The 19,607-nt window shown below is 35.8% G+C and overlaps 1 protein-coding gene across 6 annotated transcripts in view; it reads left to right on the forward strand.

Annotated features, from left to right (window-relative positions):
- The window catches only part of L3MBTL4 (L3MBTL histone methyl-lysine binding protein 4), a 450,236-nt gene that overhangs the window by 24,207 nt on the left and 406,422 nt on the right, over nucleotides 1-19,607 (forward strand). For all 6 annotated transcript variants that reach the window (XM_069099671.1, XM_069099669.1, XM_069099670.1 and 3 more), the window contains one exon: nucleotides 18,847-18,938. In XM_069099671.1, the coding sequence (XP_068955772.1) occupies nucleotides 18,847-18,938 (92 nt within the window). The remainder of the gene's footprint in view (nucleotides 1-18,846; nucleotides 18,939-19,607) is intronic.

Consider the following 19,607-nt stretch of genomic DNA (forward strand, 5'->3'; position numbering starts at 1 on the left):
CTCGATTCACATCCTGACTGTCAGCCACATGACCTTGGGTCAGTCACTTAACCTGTCTGTGGCTTGGTTTCCTCATCTAAAAAATGTGATGGGAGTTTTACTGCATAGGCAATAAGGTCTGTTTCAGCTCTATATCTTTGTTCTAAGACTTTTACCCTCCAAGTCATTTCCAGAATAAAGGAAGGAATTATTTTCCTTTAGTCTAGCACATATTTTGTTTATCCTAGGTGCTAATATTTGTTTCATGCACTAAACCAAATTTAAGAACAATAATAATTCTCCTTTTCATGTATAGAACGCTTTGAACTTTTCAGTGCTTACATTCTCTTTTATCCCGGTAACATGAGCTGGCCAAGGGAAGGGTTGCATTATCCCTGTTTTATAGATGAGAAATTTGTGCCCATGAAAATTGCCAAGTTCCTCTAAGTCCCATAGTTAAGTTCAGGTACTTATTATTAATAAACTTCTTTTTATATTTACACTGTAATTTCATCCATGAGGAATTGATTAGACAGGCATCATTAGTAATTCACTAAGCTATTAGTTAAAGTAGCTAAAATTGGTCCTCTGCACTGAAATTGGACTCCACAATCTAAAGCCATATCCTAAGTTTTCTTTTATTCCCAAGATATCCTTTATTCTTAGGACTTTGTCTTGAAGACAAACTCTAGTGATGAAGGTGCACACTAACTATATCTTTCTCAGTTTCTCTTAAGTGTAATCATCTACATTTTCTGTTATGTCTGTAAATGACAAATTTAATTGGATGTTAACAAGAACTAACTTCCACATGATCCCCATGTTGCCTCTCTCTGCCTTCACTCTCATCTTGGGGAGGAAGAGAGGCATTTTACATGTAGTTTCTAGTTGTAGAGTAAATATTTTTTTGGAATACTGGTGAATCCTTAAACTGTTTATTCTGTGCAGCCTTGCATAGTGCTGAATTTGGAGTCAGCAGAACCTTTGTTTAAATCTTACTTCTGGCACTTACTAGCTGTGTGATTGAGGCAAGCCACCTAGCTTCCCCGTTCTAAATTTTTTCCTGTTAAAGACTTATATGAACGGATGCAAATTGAAGTGAGCAGAAGCCCGAAAACATTGTATACAGTAACAGCCATATTGTAAGGTGAAGAATTGCGAATGATTTTTGCTATTCTCTGCATTACAACGATTCAAGACAATCCCAAAGGACTACTGATGTTTACTATCTAGCTCCAGAGAAAGAACTGTTATTTTTTTTAATACAAACTAAAGCATGCTATTTTTCACTTTGATTCTTGCACTCATTCTCTTTTATTTGAGTCTTCTTGTACAAAATGACTATTATGGAAATGTTTTACATGATTGCACATGTATAACCTATATCTGATTGCTCACAGTCTCAGGGGGGAGGGAGGGATAGGATTTGGAACTCAAAACTTTTTTTCAAGCAATCGGGGTTAAGTAACTTGCTCAAGGTTACACGGCCAGTTATTTCGGGGTGTGGTGCTAAGTATCTGAGCCCAGATTTGATCCCCAGGTCATCCTGACACGGGAGCCGATGCTTTTACTTGCTGAGCCACCTGGCTGCCCCGAAACTCAAAGCTTTTAAAAATAAGTTTAAAAATTGTTTTAACATGTAATTGGGGGGCAGCCAGGTAGCACAGCAAGTAAGAGCACCAGCTCCAGTGTTGAGAAGACCTGGAGATCGAATCCCGGGCTCAGACACTTAGCACCCACCCAGAAACACCTGGCCGTGTAACCTTGAGCAAGTTACTTAGCCCCAATTGCTTAGGGGCGGCCAGGTGGCTCAGCGAGTAAGAGCACCGGCTCCAGTGTCTGGATGACCTGGATCAAATCTGGGCTCATATACTCAGCACCACACCCAGAAATAACTGGCCGTGTAACCTTGAGCAAGTTACTTAACCCCGATTGCTTTAAAAAAAAAAAACATGTAATTGGGGAAAACATATTTATATGTATACAATACATAATACATGTAATTGGGGAAGACAAATACACACACATAAACATTAAAAAATTAGGTAATATTGTCTGTATTTTCTAGGCCATAGGGTAGTTAGGATGCTTAAATGAGATAAGGATTAGAAAGTGCTTTGTAAATTTTAAAGTGCTAAATACATATGATTATTATTAAATAAAAGGACACATCTTTTAATTCTACCATGATATTGCTATTTCAAACTACCAATAAATATTTTTGCAATAATTTTCACTACAAAATCAGGTAGCTGGATTTTTTAAAAAGCTAAATGGGGTTTTCTAGCTTTCCAGTTTTTTTCTGTTAATTTTCTGTTCTTTTTGTTTCATTTAACTTCTCTCAGATGACCTTTTCTGGCCCTTGAGGCCAGGATGAAACAAAGACTAATAATATTAACCCAATTAATTGTGAGGAACCAAAATGTAAAAAAAAAAGTGAGGGTACAGTGAATTTAAGACTTTATTAATTCTTACGCTAATGAGTAGAATTGCCTGTGGTCTTATTTCGTTTTAATTTTCTCTCAAATTGGTAAGTACTGAAAAGGAAGCAGTTAGAATTTGTCATGTTTAAAATGTGAATATGCACAAATGAATGAGATAATGATTGTAAAATGCTTAGCCCGGTGCCTGGCACATAGTAAACTCTGTATAAATATTAGCTTCATAGCTATATAAGTACCACCAAGATTTTGCCTTTATTTTGTGTTTAACTTGTCAGAGATGAGGAAACATCCTTTCACAAGCATGTGCAGCATAAGAATTCCATGAAAGAAGAAATGTTAAGTTATATGTGACCTATTAGTTGCTATAATAGGCCATTTGGACTTAAGTAGGAAGAACTAGCATCCTGACTGCAAGGAATTTGCATCCTATTTGGAGGGATGTAATGTAATGCCAAGGAAAGGCAACTTCCCAAGGTTCAGAATACCAGCATAGGTGCTCTCCATTTTATTCAGTGTCAAATTAAGAACAGAGAAGGTAAAAATATGATATCATTCAAAATACAGCATTTACTAAGTGTGATTAAATAATCTCCATGTACTACCCCATCCCAGGACCTTCCATTCATTCAATCAATTACAAAGTCCCTGTTCTAAATACTACTCCACCCCTAGGCTGTACCTTCATTTAGTCCATCACAAAGCCCCTCTTCTCAAATGGAGATTATTTTCCAAACATAAGTAAAGTACATTCATTTGTTCAACCATAGAACACAAAAAGGTCAAAAGTTCCCCACCCCTGAATCACAATTGAATCAAGAGTTACATCAAGTTTGAGCACAGCACTTAATACCCAAATGGAGGTCTTTTCTTCATCTTGACAGGAGGCAAGTTCTCAGCAATCTTAGTTCCTGGGGAGACAAGGCTTAGCAAGGCCACAAGATACATTGCCAGTCTCTTCATTAATTCATCCTCTGTCTGTAGAACAGTCCTAGAACCCCTGAAAACATTAGCAAAACCCTCTCCCAGGATTTCTGTAAACATACAATAAGAAAATCCTTCTTCAGGGCTTCTGAACCAACAGAAAGGTTCCCAGACCCCTGAAACAACAGCACTGCCCTTCACTAGTGAGTATTCACTCTGTCTGCAGGACAGTCTCCAGACCCCTGCAACAACAGCACTGCCCTTCACCAGTGGACAGTATTCACTCTGTCTGCAGGACAGTCTCAGGAGCTCTTAGCCAACAGCCAGGTTCCAGGACTTCTTCAACAAAAGGACTGTCTTTCACCAGTGGACAAATCTGGCAAAACAACATCAAAACAGACAGACAAAGTACCAGCAAAACAGCCATGTCTCCTCAGTCCTTGGCAGCTCAGGGGGCAGGTCTCAAAAGTCCAGGGCAATTCAAAGTGGCCCCCAGCAATTCTCCCAGTCTCTCTTTCTGTCTCCACGAGGGTGCTGCTTCCAAAAAGTTCTTCTGCCTCTCTCGTGTCTCCAAATCTATGTCACCAGCTCCTCCCAGTTCAAGACTTTCTTTTCACATCAACAAGTCCATCCCACAGGTGGGATTAACAAGCTCTGGGTTTTAACACAATCAGTTTGAAAACCAAGCCAATACAGGGGAATCTTTAAATGCCATTACTATCACAAGGGAGGAAAATAAGCTTCACAGTTAAGTAAATACCAATTAAGTAAATCAAAGTAAAAGTAAATTAATTTTTAAAATTAAATGAATTTAAATTACTTAAAAAATTAAAGTAAAGTAAAATTAAGTAAATACCAATTTCTGGGAGGTTGAGGACAACAGCAGTTGAGGGGATCAGAATAACAATAACAGCTGCCATTTGTATAGCACTTTTTATGTGCCAGGCACTAGAAGTGGTTTACAGTTGTTACCTCATTTGAGCCTTACAACAACCTGGAAGATACTCATTTTACAGAGGAGGAAACAGAGGCAATCAGAGGTCTCTTGACCTGCCTGTGGTCATGCAGCTAGTAAGAATCTGAAGCCCTCACTTCCCAGAATAGGTCTTATGTAGGAAGTGGTACTTGAGTTGAGTCTTGAAGGAATTTGATTTTGTAATGGGAAGAATCGCCCTTATAAATTGTTGGGAAGAATTACCTTTCAGGCATTTGGGACATCCCATTCCAACACAGTGACATAAGCCTTCTTTATAACAGGTGATTTTGAGTGATCTCATCTTGTTTACCATCCTCCAGACATTCCCTTTTGATAAAATCACATCTCTGTAGAATTATTAAAATATGGATTGGGTCAGATATTCTCTTCACCAGTGAGTAGTCAATGTCTCTGTTTGTTTTTATCCTGGGCAGTTCTACTTTATGTCCCAGGGAGGGTTAAGCACAAGGGTGCCTGCCCTGAAGGGTACCCACTTATTAAACCCAAGTTTAATAGATTCATCAGGAGATCCTAATTCTCTGGGCACCAAAGATCTAGGGGACTTTTGCTTCCATGGACTGATAGTTCAAGCAGGTCAGTGCTTGATCCATATCCAGAATAACTTCTGAGTATCCCTCATTCCCCACCATTTTGAAATGAGGCTATATAGAAATAACTGCCTCCATGCTTGAGTTTAGGCTGCTCTGAAGGTTCCCAGATGCTTTATTTATTATGTGTTATTGCAGGGGTCTCAAAACTATAAGCTATGTTAAGGATCATTTAGCCAGATATTGAGTATAAATGTGTGTGGTTGGGGTGCGGGTGCTTTCATGTGTATCTTACATATTGGACAAATTGTTTTGGGTGGGAAAAGTACTAGTGCTTCTTGCCTGTCTGAACTGAGGAGCCAGTGTTTATTTTGTGTGCTTGGTTTCTTCTGAGTTTGTCTTCTTCTCTGCTGTCTTTGGATGATTCTGAAGGTCTGGTGCTGATTGTTAATCTGAGGGACCTGATTATTTACTGATTTATTGACAACATGATGCCTCTGTTCACTTGTACCCCTCAAGCCTTGGGAACTTTCCCCTTAGGTACTTATTTCTGTAGTCACATATTACGGAATCTTGACTAATTTTAATGCATATATAGGAGAAATCTTAAAGGAGAACCTTCAAAGCTCTGTTTTCTTAATAGAGTCAAAAACTGAGAGAGAGAGACAGAGAGAGAGACAGAGACAGAGACAGAGAGAGAGACAGAGACAGAGAGAGACAGAGAGACAAAGAGAGACAGAGACAGAGAGAGAGAGACGGAGAGAGGGAGGGAGAGGGGGGAGAGAAAGAGAGAGAAAATAGTATGCTTTGATCTGCGGTTAGACTCCATAGGTTTTTCTCTGGATGTGGCCAGCATTTTCCATCTTGAGTCTCTTGGAGTTGCATTGTTGAGAAGAGATAAGTCTATCATGGTTGGTCATTGTACAATGTTGCTGTTGCTGTGTTGGTTTTGCTCACCTCATTCAGCATCAGTTCATGTAAATCTTTCTGGGTCTTTCTGAAGTCTGCCTGCTCATCATTTCTTATGGAACTGTAGTAATCCATTACATTCATATACCACAACTTGTTCAGCCATTCCCCAATTGATAGGCATCTCCTCAGTTTCCAATTCTTAAAAAAAAAGATCCACCATAAAAAAAAGCTGCTATAAATATTTTTGTACTTGTGGGTCTCTTTCTCATTTTTATGATATCTTTGGGATATAGACCTAGAAGCAGTATTGATGAGTCAAAGGGTATGCAAAGGGATATAGTTCCAAATTTCTCTCTGGAATGGTTGGATCAGTTCACAACTCCACCAATAATGCATTAGTGTTTCAATTTTCCTGTGTCTTCTCCAACATTTATCATTTTCCTGTTTTGTCATGTTAGCCAATCTGATAGGTGTGATGTGGTACTCAGAGTTCTAATTTGCATTTCTCTAATCAGTAGTAATTTAGAGAATTTTTTCTTATAGTCAGAAGCTTTTTAAAACATCAAAATGGAGTGAAATCTTATTTACATTAGCTGAATGATTTTCAAATGTGTTCTGCTTAGGAAAATAATTTTGAAGTAGCATCAGTATTTCTGTCATTGATTATTTCAGTGAATAGACAGTTTCTATCAAAACCTTAAAGAGATGAGAAATTAGGTAGATGTTGCTATTGTCAGGTCGTCCCCCTGCCTTTCCTGGCTCCCACTCCCTTTTTTGGAGGAGAATTAGGAAAAAGTAAAGAGCAGCTGGGTGGCATAGTGGTTAGAGTCCAGATACAGAGTCAAGAAGACCGGAGTTAAAATCTGGCCTCAGATCTCCAGAGAAAGAACTGAAGGAGCCTGAATGCAGATTGAACGTATTTTTTCTTTCCTTTTATTTTTCTTGTTTGTGTGTGTGTCTGTGTTTTCTTTCACAGCATGACTACACATATATAATTATATATGATTACATATGACTACACATATATAACCTATGTCAAGTTGATTGCCTTCTCAATGAGGGGTAAAGGGAGAGAATTTGGAACTCAGAATTTGAAAAAGGAACATTAAAATTGTTTTTACATATAATTGGGGAAAGTGAAATATTGATATAAAAGGAATGTGGCCTCAGACACTTAACTAGTTGTGTGACTGGGCAAATCACAACTTCTTGCCTTAATTTTCTTCTCTGTAAAATGGGGGTAATAATAGCATCTTCCTTTCAGAGTTGTTGTGAGGATCACATGGGATAATAATTGTAAAAGTATTAGCACAGAGCCTGACATGATTATAAAAAGATGGACTATTATTAACTTAACCTCTGCCTCAGTTTCCTTATAATCATCATCATCATAATGATAATAATAGCACCTACCAGGATTGTTGTGAGGATCAAATAAAGTAATATGTGTAAAGTGCTTTGCAAACCATAAGGCATTTTATGTGTTGTTGTTATGATTCTTATGCCATATTCAATGACCCTCTTCTGTAGTGTTTTGCAAATTAATTTGTTCTTTAAATTGACATTGCCTTTGGCTGGCTACCTTTTTCTACCACAAATAGCTAAAACTGTATATTAGTACTCTTGTCTATTGATTGTTTTGCTCTGGGAAACTTTCCAACTTAACAGTGATGGGTATGGCTTTATTTTGCCATTCTCATTTTTGTTTGCTGACTGACTGATTAACTTCCTGACTTCCTAATAAAGCCTGAGAGAAATAACTCAAAGAACTTTGTGTCTGGCTTCAGAGGATCAACATTCAAAGCCTACTTTTGATGCTTATGTGTGTGACATTAGGCAAATAGCAGCCTCTGGGTGTCAGTTTTCTCATTTGTAAAATGGGGAGAGGGGTTTGATTATGTGGTCTCTAAGGTCCTTTACAGCTCTAGATATGTGACCTTATTATGTTCTTATGACCCCAAATGTAATGGGCAATATCTTCTTCCAGGGCTGTAGACCAGAGGTGTCATACACATGGCTTTCAATACTCCTGAGTACAGCCTGAGTGAGATTAAAATGTAGCTCCTATCAGACTTTAATGTGTGGCTGTACTAATAAAGAAAAAAAAAATCTGTGTTTTTCCAAGCCAGTATGTGCCTGTAGGCATCTTTATGTACAATGTAGTGGCCCCTTTTTTCTATTTGCATTCCACCCTACTATCACTGCTGTAGACCACAGTCCATTCATGTCTTTCTATTCTATGTAACTTTTTTCTGTGTCTCCTCAAAAAATGATAATTAAAGCTGTGTCTCAATCATTTCCATATAACTTGCAGTCGGCTTTCTCTTTTGACATCGCAGAGATGCCAGTGGAGCTTTCAGGGTGTTCATTGTTTTAAATATATGCCTGTGCTGTCTTTCATAAATTTCTCTAAAAATTGTGTTCAGTTGTTTAAGTTGTGGCTGTTGCTTTTTGGGTGATCTTCAACTTCATTTCTTTTGAAGCTACAGTATAAATACAGTCTTCGAAGCTCTATGACATCATTGGAAGAATAATGTATGAAGTTGAAATTTTTGAGTAGGAGAGTGAAGTATTTTTCGTATTAGTAAGATGATTTTGGCAGCTAGATAAACAAAGATTCAGTTTTGAAAACCGGTATTATTTCAGTGTTCTGTGACTGTGAGTCATGGAGTACTGTGATTTCTGAAGAAGTGAAAAGGGAAGTCACCCCAAGTTCAGTGGATATAAATAGGCAGTAACATTATGAACAAAGAATTATGAAGAAGAACCCAAGTAAAGCAGGTCTCCAAAGAAATGTCTCATCAAGAAAAGGAAAAGATAAAATAGTTGCAAGGTGGAACAGAAGAACAGCTGGATATTCCTCTGGCATATTTATAATGTTGAGAGAAATCAAGAAAAGCCCTCTGCATGTTGTGACCCCTCATGGCATATTGGCAGCAGGACATGGATAAAAACTGCACAGGACAGACGGGCATGGATAGATTCTTAGAAGAAATAGCCACATCAGTGAAATGCCAGAAGAAAAGATGAGAAGACTGATGAGAATAGGATTGCTAATGATTCTCCAGGAGTTTTACTCTGACTAACTGGGATGCACGATGGTACTTTCAACAGCAAATTGGGATGTTAGAAGGAGAGGCAGGTCTGGGGTGACAAATGAATTTAAGTTTTTATTTTTTGTTGGAGGTACTGTTAGGTTATTCAGCTTGAGATGTTCATTAGGTAGTTGGAGATGTGTGAAGCAGCTTGGAAAGGATTTGCAAATTTGGGAGTCATATGCATAAAAATGATAATTGAAGCTGTGAAAATGGAATGAAATCTGTAAGACAGACAAGTATTGACAGCCCTGGAAAGGTCAAAACGACTTTGTAGGATTTTATACTTTTGGGAATAAAATAGTCTTCATAATTTAGATTTTCTTTATGAATAGAGCCACGACTTAAAAGTCTGAGGCTTGGGGCAGCTAGGTGGTACAGTGAATAGAGCACGAGCCCTGGAGTCAGGAGGACCTGATTTCAAATCTGGATTCAGACACTTAACACTTATTATCTGTGTGAACTTGGGCAAGTCACTGAAATTCAATTGCCCTGCCTTACCCTCTCCAAAAAAGACACACAAAAAGTCTGAGGCTTCTCAGAAAAAGGTAAGCCTTTGGTCTCCTTTATTTCTTGGTCCTGAGCCTTAGTTGTCACTTTATTTCTCCTTTCCTTACTTTTATATAAAAGTTATCAGGTTCTCCAGGCTAAAAATCTCAATCTAATTCTTATTAACAAGTAATACAGTTCCATTTTTTCCACTTATTCTTCACCAAATTATGAGAGAACACATGATAAAGTGGAAAAAACACTGAAATTGGAGAGGAACACAGCGATGTTGCCAAGAGCATAATAAATTGTAAAACATTTTTTTGCATTTTTTAAAGAACAGATTGGGGCAGAAAGAGGTTAATTGTTCAAGATCTCATGATTAGGTGGAGGTCAAACTCAAATCTTTTGACACTACATCCTACTGCTTATGTATCAAATTTAGAAAGAGCTCTTTGATAGTTATAAGGGGCTATAAACTTTTCTTGCACTTAATTTTTTCTGTTTATGGTTGATTCTACATTTCTTTCCATCCATTTTACTTATGTGAAAAAGGTAATTATGAAAATCAATTGATGCTGGTAAAAGTAGTGTGTATCCCTAGCCTCTAGTACTGTCCAACTGTGAAATCATTCAGTAATTTCTCAGTGGATCTTTCTAGGTGTTAATTTCAAAGCAGAAACATGCCTGTATATAAATAATTGAGTTATGGTTTCAGGAATGTTATTATTATGATAATTTCTGATATGCATTAGTAAATAAACTTATTTTAAATAAACTTATGGTTGCAACTACTTATAGAAGAGAACATTATAAGCTCTGCATTAATTCATTTAGGTCAAGGATCTGACTTTTAGCATTTATGTGTGATGTATTAGCATTATCTGTATGTGATCACCTTAATGAAAATCACCTCAAAAAATTACAGTGCTCTGTCCATTCTCTTAATTGCTATATCTATTTCTTAGAGTGAATTCTAATTATGATGAACTTATTTTTGGATTATCTTTTAAATTATTATTATTATTTGGTAGAAGTAGGGGATTTAGGTGTTTATTGAGAAATTTATCAAAATAACATGAGCAGTGGCTCTTGGGTGATAGTGAAGGCTCTAATTTAGCAGATTATTTCTGATATTAACTGTTTCATTGCCAGTGAGGTGCTAAATTAGACAATTATGGCTTGCTTGCTATCCATGGGACCTATTCTATCCCTGTTGCTAAGGGAACAGTACCATTATTGATTTATTCTAGTATATTGTTTTAAGTGCTTTGGTCATTAGTTATAACAGTTCATGGAATCTGTTCTTGGCATTTTAAAACTTTATAATTCAAGTTAGTACTAATAGGGTCTTAGAGTCACAAAGAGTTCCATTCAAAAGCAATTATATTCAACAAGCTGTTATCTAACAATACTTCTGTGTGTACAAGTCATGAGGCTAGGTACAATGATAGTCAGATAAGAGGAAATACCTGGATGGCTTACTTAATGGTGGTAGTTAATTGAAGAACTCAGCTGCAATGCCTAATTTAATGGGACAGAATTGGTCTCTGTAAGTGTTTACTGTGATTGTAGTTAATTTTTTATAGAGACAGCAGTGGGGGTTATGTATAGGCATCAACCTTGGAGTCAGTAATTTGTGTTCAAGTTCTACTTATATTTTTAAAAACACATACACTCTCCTTTTTTATTGTTTACTTAGAGATTTTTATTGATATCTTTTGATTTTACATTGGCTGTATCTCCCCTCTCTCTTCCCTACCAAATGCATTATAACAAAACTTTTTTTTTTTTTTAAGCAATCGGGGTTAAGTAACTTGCTCAAGGTTACATGGCCAGTGTTTCTGGGTGTGGTGCTGAGTGTCTGAGCCCGGGATTCGATCTCTAGGTCATCCCAACACTGGAGCCAGTGCTCTTACTCGCTGTGCTACCTGACTGCCCCAATAACAAAACTTTTTAAAAGAAACAATAGAAAGATAAAGAGAAATACAGCAACACTGATCAGTTAATGAAACAAATCTGATGTTATACATGGTAAAGAAATGGGAGAATTATCTTCTTATATCTTTCCACTTTGGTGTTAAGCTTGTGCCTTGTAATTTTACAACATTCAATTTTTATTATTTTGTGTTTTTTTTCTTTCCATTTATATAGTTGTAATCATTGTATACAGTTACCCCTTCCGCATTGTGGGCGTTAGGGGTACAGTGCCCCCACAATCTGGAAAATCTTTGTAAAACTTCTTGTCCCTCTCCATACTGGAGAAGTCTGAATTATTATGGTATTAAAATTAAATGTGTCGATAGTATACAATTCTACACAAATATTTTATGCATTTCTGAGTTTCCAAACTTTTTCTGTGTCATTCATTTGCTGGCTTTCATGTGTCATCTGGGGCTTCTGCCAAACTTTCAGAAAATTCCCATTTAATTTCTTATGCCCACCTGCTCTATCCTGAAACCTAGATGGGGGAAGTCACAGTGTGAAATGGATAACTGGATATGGTTTTTTTTCTTCCTTCTATTACTTCACTTTGTATTAGGTCATGTGAGTCCTCCCATAGGAGCACAAAAAGGCTCCAGAAGGAGTAAGTTAACACACAGATAGTGAATCAAAGAACAAAAATTTAGAAAAAACAGAAAAGAATAACAAGATGAACAGAAAAGAAAACCCATCCTAACAAAGAAAAGAAGTTGGAGAAATGGGAAAGGAGAGAGGATTTTGAATTTCCTTTGTAACTGAGAGCAGGAAAAGAAGGGGGAGAGGAAGACAAAAGGAATCAAATAAGTAAATAAATAAATATATGGAAGCAAGATAAAGAAACCAACAAATTAATTAAAACTCCAAAATTAGAGAAAGGGTTGAGAAATGGAAGAGTGATAGAAACCTCTGTCTGGTCATTCTGAATGATGAAATTTCAGGTGAATCCAGAAAAGCTAGAGTTAGAATCATGCCACCAGACAAAGAAACAAACAACAATAATAAATTCACAACATAAACAGATTTTTAAAAATTGCATTGCACTGAAAGGAGTCATAGATAATCAATATTAATATCAAATCAGACTCATATATTCCAAATGACAGTGTCAGTTCATAAAGGAAACGTAACTGAATTGCAAAAAGACACAAATTGTAATACAACAATAATAAGAATCTTTAATATTTCTCTCTGTTTTCGACAAATCCAATAGGTAAGCAAAAGGGAAAATATAAAGTTGGAGAACTTCCTGGAGAAATTAGAGCTAAAGGATATACTGCCTTCTGAATGAGGCCACTAAAGAATATAGATATATATATATATATCTCAGCAACATATGGAACTTTTATAGAAATTGAACATGTATTAGGACACAGAGAAATTACAAATACATGTTAAAAAGTCAAAAATAGTAGACATCCTTTATTGACCATAATACAAAAATAATCCTTTCAGGAAATATTAACAAGACATAAATACCTAAATGGCAAATTAATTGAATTCTAAATAATGAGAGGCTTCCAGAACAAATCATAGAAACGATAATTATATGAAAGACAAGGGCTGAACAGTCTACTAAAAGTAATAGGATTTAGCTAGCTCATCCCTCAGAGGAAAAATGATATCCCTAAAAACATACATTTTCAAATTGGAGATGAAGATAACTAGTGAACAGAGTTTGCATTTTAAAAAGTTGGAAATCTAATATACCCAAAATAAGTAATAAAGAAAATCTCAAAAATTAGAGGACAAATAAGTAAATTGAAAATTAAAAAGATATAACTGATTTTAAAAAACAACTAGTTGGTAAATCTCTTATCCTTTGAAAAGAAAATCAAAATTCTTAAATGTTTAACAAATCTGATTAAAAAGGAGAAAAAAATCAACAAAATAATATATGAATAAGGAGAAATCACAGCAAAATAGAAGAAATAAATATCAGAACCTACTGTGCACAGTTAGATAGATGGATAGATAGATTTATTAAGTGTTTAGCAAGTGGGAGGCACTACAAAAAGTATTATGATACCTGAGTGAATCTTGGTAGATATACTGCCAAATATTTTATAACTTTAATTATTTTGAATGGAATTTCGCTTTCTAGCACTACCTCCTGGTTTGTTTGTTTTTTGGTTATATATAAGAATTCTAACAATTTATGTGAATTTATCTTATGGTTTACCTCTTTGATGAAGTTATTATTTTAGTTAATTTTTAGTTGGCTTTCTCAGTTTTTCTAAGTATCATCTGTAAAAAGTTATATTTGTTTTAATTTGTCTATGTTTATTCCCTCATATTTCTCTAGCTAACATATTCTAACTAGTAGTGGTAATAAGTGGCATCCTTGCTTTACCCTTAGTCTTACTGACTTTTCTCTGTTACGCATGTTTGCTCTTAGAGTTGTTAGCTAAATACTTTTTACTATATTAAGGGAAGGGCCATTCATTCCTATGATTTCTAGAGTTTTTGATCAAATTGCTTAATTATGTCAAAAGTACTTTAAGCATCTTATCATGCAATATTTTATTACTCATATCAAAGCACCATAGCCTATTCATTCACTATTAAAATTTTATTAATTAATAAAAACAATGAATTATGTTTGTATTGTTTGATGCTTATTTTATTTTTTAGTTTTTTTTTTTTTATATCCAGCCCTTCCCTGCCTTTCCAGGATGGAAAATGCTCTCCGTTCTCATCTCTGCCCCCTAGCTTCCTTTTAAAAGGAAGTTAAGTCCTACCTTTTATAAGAAGCTTTTCTAGTCCTTCTTAATCTTAGTGCTTCTCTTAGGAGACTGTGCCTCAGTTTATCTTGAACATATTTTATTTTCACAGTTGTTTGCATCCTGAGTAGTCTGTGAGCTTCTTAAAGACAGACATTCTTTTTGTACTTTGTATCCTCATTAGTCTAGTTCCTGGTAAATAGTAGGCACTTTTAATAAATGTTTGGCAACTTGACTCAATTCCTTATGTTGAACCAACCCTACTTTCCTGGCATAAGCCTAATCTGATCATAGTATATAAATTTTCTAATATGTTTTTGTGGACTACTTGCTAATATTTTTATTTATTTTTGTCATTACCAATTAGAAATAGTGATTTGCAGTTTTTTTCTTTGTCTTTCTCTGTTTTAGGTATTAAGACCACCTTTATATCGTAGAAAGAAATTGGAAGTGTGCCTTTTATTTCTTTAGTGTTTGGAACTAGCTTTCCCCATGTTTGATAGAATTCACATGTAAATCCATCTACTCTTGGAGGTTTTTTAACCTCCCTTTGGAAGTTCATTAATGGCTTGTTAAATTTATTTTTCTCATATTGGGTCTTTTGTCAATTTGGATTTTTTTAACGAATATTCATCTCTTTTGTCTAAATTATCAGATTTTTGTTTTTGGGTTTTTTTGCCTATGATTAGGCAAAATAGTTTCTGATCGTTTCCTTTATTTCTTTTTAAATTGTTGTAAGTTTTTTTTTCCTCATTTAAAAATACATTTTGATTTTTCTCTTTTTTAAAAAATAAGATTAGCTGCTTGTTAATTTGTTTTATTGTTTTTTAAACCTACTCCTTGTTTTGTCATCTAGATGACCTTTTTGTTTTCAATTTTATTAATCTTTAATTTTCATAATTTCTACCTTGTTATTTAGTTGGATTTGATCAATTTTTTAAAAAAATGCATGCTCGATTCTTTGATTTATTCTTTCTCTTTGTTGATGAAAATATTTAGAGCTACAAATTTCCTCTCAGAACTACTTTAACTACATCTCATAAATCTGTTATTTTGTTTCCTTATTGCAGTATTCTCTGATGAAATTTTCTGTTGTTTCTAATATTTTTTCTTTGACCCATCAATTCTTTAGAATTGTGTTGTTGTTTTTTAGCCCCTAATTACTTTTACATTATTTAAGTGTCCTTAATTAAATGTGTTTCTTTTTAAAGAAGAGTAATGATCAGTAAATGATGTGTTGAGCATTTCTACTTTTCTTCATTCTTTGGTATTTTCTTTATGCTTCATGACATGATCAATTTTTGTAAAGGTGTTATGTTAAAAAAAGAAAAAAAGTATATTTCTTTCCATTTCTATTCAGTTAATGCCAGAGATCAATCATCTTTCTCTGTGACTGTATTATCTCTTCTCTATTTATCAATGTAGGCTTCCCCTCACCAATAATAGTTTTCAGGTCATCCTTATAATTCTTAAGTTATCTCTTGATCTATTTGCTAGGTCATTTTTTGGATATTATATTCCTTATATTTTCTTTTAATATTTGGGTTTTGTATTGATATTCCTTATCAAATTATGTCTTTTTCCCCCTGTCTGGCCCATTTTAATTTGGGGGCATTCAGTTTTAGAGTGAGATTTTTCATCTTCTGTTTTAAAGTGTCAGTTTTCCATTTTTCTTGTCATTCTTACCTCTCTAAATCTTATATTCTATGTTTCTTGTTGATTTCATCAGGTATAACTGTGGCCCCTGTTGCAAGGCCTTTTTTTTTTCTCTCTATGGCTTTATCAGAACTTGTTATAGGCTACTTCTTCAGTCTACCCTGGCTTGTCCATCCCAAGATCTCTGTGAGACTGGTGGGTGAGGGCAGTCTCAGTGTATTCCTAGGTTGGTTGGGAGTCTTGAGGTGATTTCTTTCTATCTCTTAGTGGATGGAGTGTTTGTGGGGTGTATGAGATACTTTTCATCTTAACATGCCTCTGCCTTCCCACCACCTTTGTTCCATGTACTTCATCTTTGTTCCAGGAATCTGTCAGCTCTATATTTTATTAAAAAAAATATTTATTCAGGGGCAGCTAGGTGGCACAGTGAATAGAGCACCAGCCCAGGAGTCAGGAAGACCTGAATTCAAATCCAGCCTCAGACACTTGACACACTTAGTAGCTATGTGACCTTGGGCAAGTCACTTAACCCCAATTGCCTTGCCTTCCCCCCTCAAAAATAAAATAAAATAAAAACATTTATTCATTTTAGTTCTCAACATTCACTTTTATAAGATTTTGAGTTTCAAGTTTTCTCTCCCTCCTTTCCCTCTCCCCTCCACGAGACAGTGTTCAATCTGATATAGGTCCTACATGTATAATCATATTAATCACATTTAAACTGTGATTCGTTTCCCATTTTTAGACATTATCTTATTATCTAGTTGTTTATTCCACAAATTAATTTTTCTGTTTTGCCTCCAATACCTTCAGTGAGAAAAAAAAAACAAACAAATCCTCAAAACAACACCTGTGCCCTTACGGTCTTCAGTTTCTCACTCAAGAGTTCTTAATTCTTGTCAGTACTACTTAATTTCCCTCCAGAGGTATACACTGTGACCAGATGAAATGCCAGAAGTGGGTAATTGTCATCCATTTGGATAAGTCTTGGATTCATGCTTCAAGGAGGAGACGGATGAATGAGGAGCAGTTTGACCAGAGATCTTGGATTGAACAGTGTCATGCAAACCTGGAGAGGAACGGTCCAGGAGAAGAGAGTGACCAGCTGTGTCAAATGCTTCAGAGAGGCCAAGAAGGATAAAGATTGAGGGGAAAATCCACTTTGGAGGGAGAAGTTTCAGTTTTTTACTCTAAACAACATTGATTTAGTTCTTATCTAGTAAAAGTGCTCTCCTGGGCTCAGACATCAGGGGTCTGAGATTTAATGCACCTTTCAAATCCCTCAATTTGTGTAGTCACCTGTAGTGTGATATCTAACTAGAGTTTGGAAAGGTCAGGAATTTATGAAGTTAGGATGTAATTTTGCAAAGAACTTGAAGTGGTTTTTCTTTTATACATTGCTGAAGATCATGGGGAAAATAACTTTAAATAATATTTTAATTAAATTATTCCTCTCTTGAGGCCCAAGAGGAAGGAGATTTCTGGTTTAAGTGGTAAGTCAGAATTCTGGGTGATAGAATCAGCTCAATTCATCAGTCTGATGGATTATAGCCGTTTGCTGTTTAGTTTATGTCCTAGAGAAAGTCAAATAAATTTGTAGTTAATCATTATATGAAGGGTATTTTGCCATCTTGCTTCAGCAGTTGTAAATTTGAATGAATTACTCTGTGTTTGGGATGGTCATAGAGACCTCACTGATTCTATTAGGACAAATTTATGGAGACCCTGGGGTCAGTGAATTTTAGGAAAACCACACAAGACTGCAAAGGAGAATGATTCCAAGTTAAGTCTGGGAAGGAAGGCTTTTTCTACAATAGCATTGCCAGGTCATTGTGAAGTAAGGGTTTTAAGAGTTACCATAATTTCAATGACAGACTACTTAAAGAGTTCATTACATTGGAGTGATGCCTCGATAACATGAGGGGAATTACTTCATTTGCAATTGGTTCCCTGAGAAGAGGCATTATCCAACGCAGCATGCTCAGATGTTAGGCAGCTAATGACAGTTATTTTACAAGAATTTAACTGAAATGAAACTGTGCACAAGGCAACTTCAAAAATAAAACTGAAATATTGAAAAAAAAGGCACTGTTATGTGTCATAACTTTATGTCGCAAGGTATTTAACAATGAGAATATGTTCATATAGTCCCCAGATTTTAATTTTATTGAAAATTCCTCTTTTATCTTATGTACTTTCCAGGCATTTAGTTTTCTTACCTGTTCGAGTGAACAGGCTAGACTAAATAATCTCTGCCTTTTCCTGTCCCAAATTCTGAAAAATTAGATCCTGAGGGTTATCCTTTCTCAGGTTGAATAAAATTTTCACAACTATCTGTTATGTCAAATTAATCTATTTGGAGTGTTAGCTGTTTTAAAACAGAGTGCAAAGTTCAGGCTCTTTTCATTAAAAAAAAATCATTAATGTATTTGGTTTTTACCTTGCCTGAATTTCCTGCTATATCCCTCTCCCTTTCCTTTATCAAAGAGACATCCCTTTTAACAAGGTGCTTTGTGACAAAACTAACGTTGGAAATCAGTTTTTTAACAACTGTACACATTTGCTCTAAGGAGAATGGGGGCAAAGGCCCAGCTTAGAGGAGAGAAAAGGAGCTTTCTGGCTCTCACTAGGGAGCATCTTGCAAGCTTGGGAGGAGACAGAGACTGTGAACACAACAGCTCCCTCTGGTAGTGACTTCTGTTCCAACTCCAGCAGCTGCAGGAGAGGGCAGAGGTGGTTGGCATCCAGCTGTTTCCATTGTGGGGGGCGGAGCAGTTGAACAATATTCATAGGAAACTGTCCCTATAGTCTTCTTAGAGAGCATTCTGTCTTCAATAGGAGAAGTGATTAAAATTTCGAATAGACACTGCCACTGGGAAAGCGTTTTTCAAATCAAAATCCCCAAGAGGTAGAAATATGTTTTCCTTATGCTATAGAAGAAGAATTAGAACACGGGGAGACTATGAGTTACATAATTCCTTATGACGAATCAGAAAGAACTGCATGTAGTTCCTGGATTTTCTTTCTAGTTTGTTACTTCATTAATTAACTGACTTCATAGATTTCTAGCGATTAAAACAAACTTTTGACTTGTGGAAACATTTCTTGTTCTTTCTCTTCTAGTAAGTTTAGCTGCTCGACAGGAGACTTGGTCTTGGGATCAGTACCTAAAGGAACAAAATGCTGTAGCAGCCCCTGCTCAGCTGTTTTCTAGGGTAAGTTCCATATAGCATTATTATTTTTTAAATCCATGGAGGGACCCTTTAAAGCAGATTCACACTATATACAGCCTTAGTGGGAACTGAGGTTTAAGTGATTTACTTGTAAGTAAACAACGGTTCCTCTTCTTACAGAAGAAATATAGGGTTGCTAATTGTTATTGTGAGAGGTAGGGTGGGTGGGGGGCAGAAAGAATCATCCAGAATAGGAAGGATACTGCAGTTTTGTTTGTTTTCATCCTGCTTTGTGCATCTCCCATTCAGATGTGGTTTTGTTTTGGTGAATTGGATTATAAAAGTTGGTGGATAAGATCAGATGTTGAACAACACAATAAGTAAAGTCCCTGATTTATTTGTCATATATAACCTTAGCAGCTGGTAATTTAGAGTAAAAACAATCTACATGTATCTTCATAGATTGATTTGTATTTTCTCCCATTGATTTGAGGTTCAGAGATATAATCTGGCCCTCGAGGCATCAATGCTTCCTTCTCTTACCTTTTCCTCCTCATCTCACTGTCCTGGTGCCTTCAGAATTGGATCATAGATTATTCTAAACTGGCATCCGATATATTGACAGCTCCCATCTACTGGGCACTGTGAACCTAAAATCCATGGCTTCCGATTCAGATTTGTTTCATGTTACTCCCCAACATTTAACCTCTA

This window comes from Petaurus breviceps, unplaced genomic scaffold, assembly GCF_028583685.1.
Source record: "Petaurus breviceps papuanus isolate PSGF00001 unplaced genomic scaffold, PetGlider_PUasm1.0 38, whole genome shotgun sequence".
NCBI classification, from domain to species: Eukaryota; Metazoa; Chordata; class Mammalia; order Diprotodontia; family Petauridae; genus Petaurus; species Petaurus breviceps.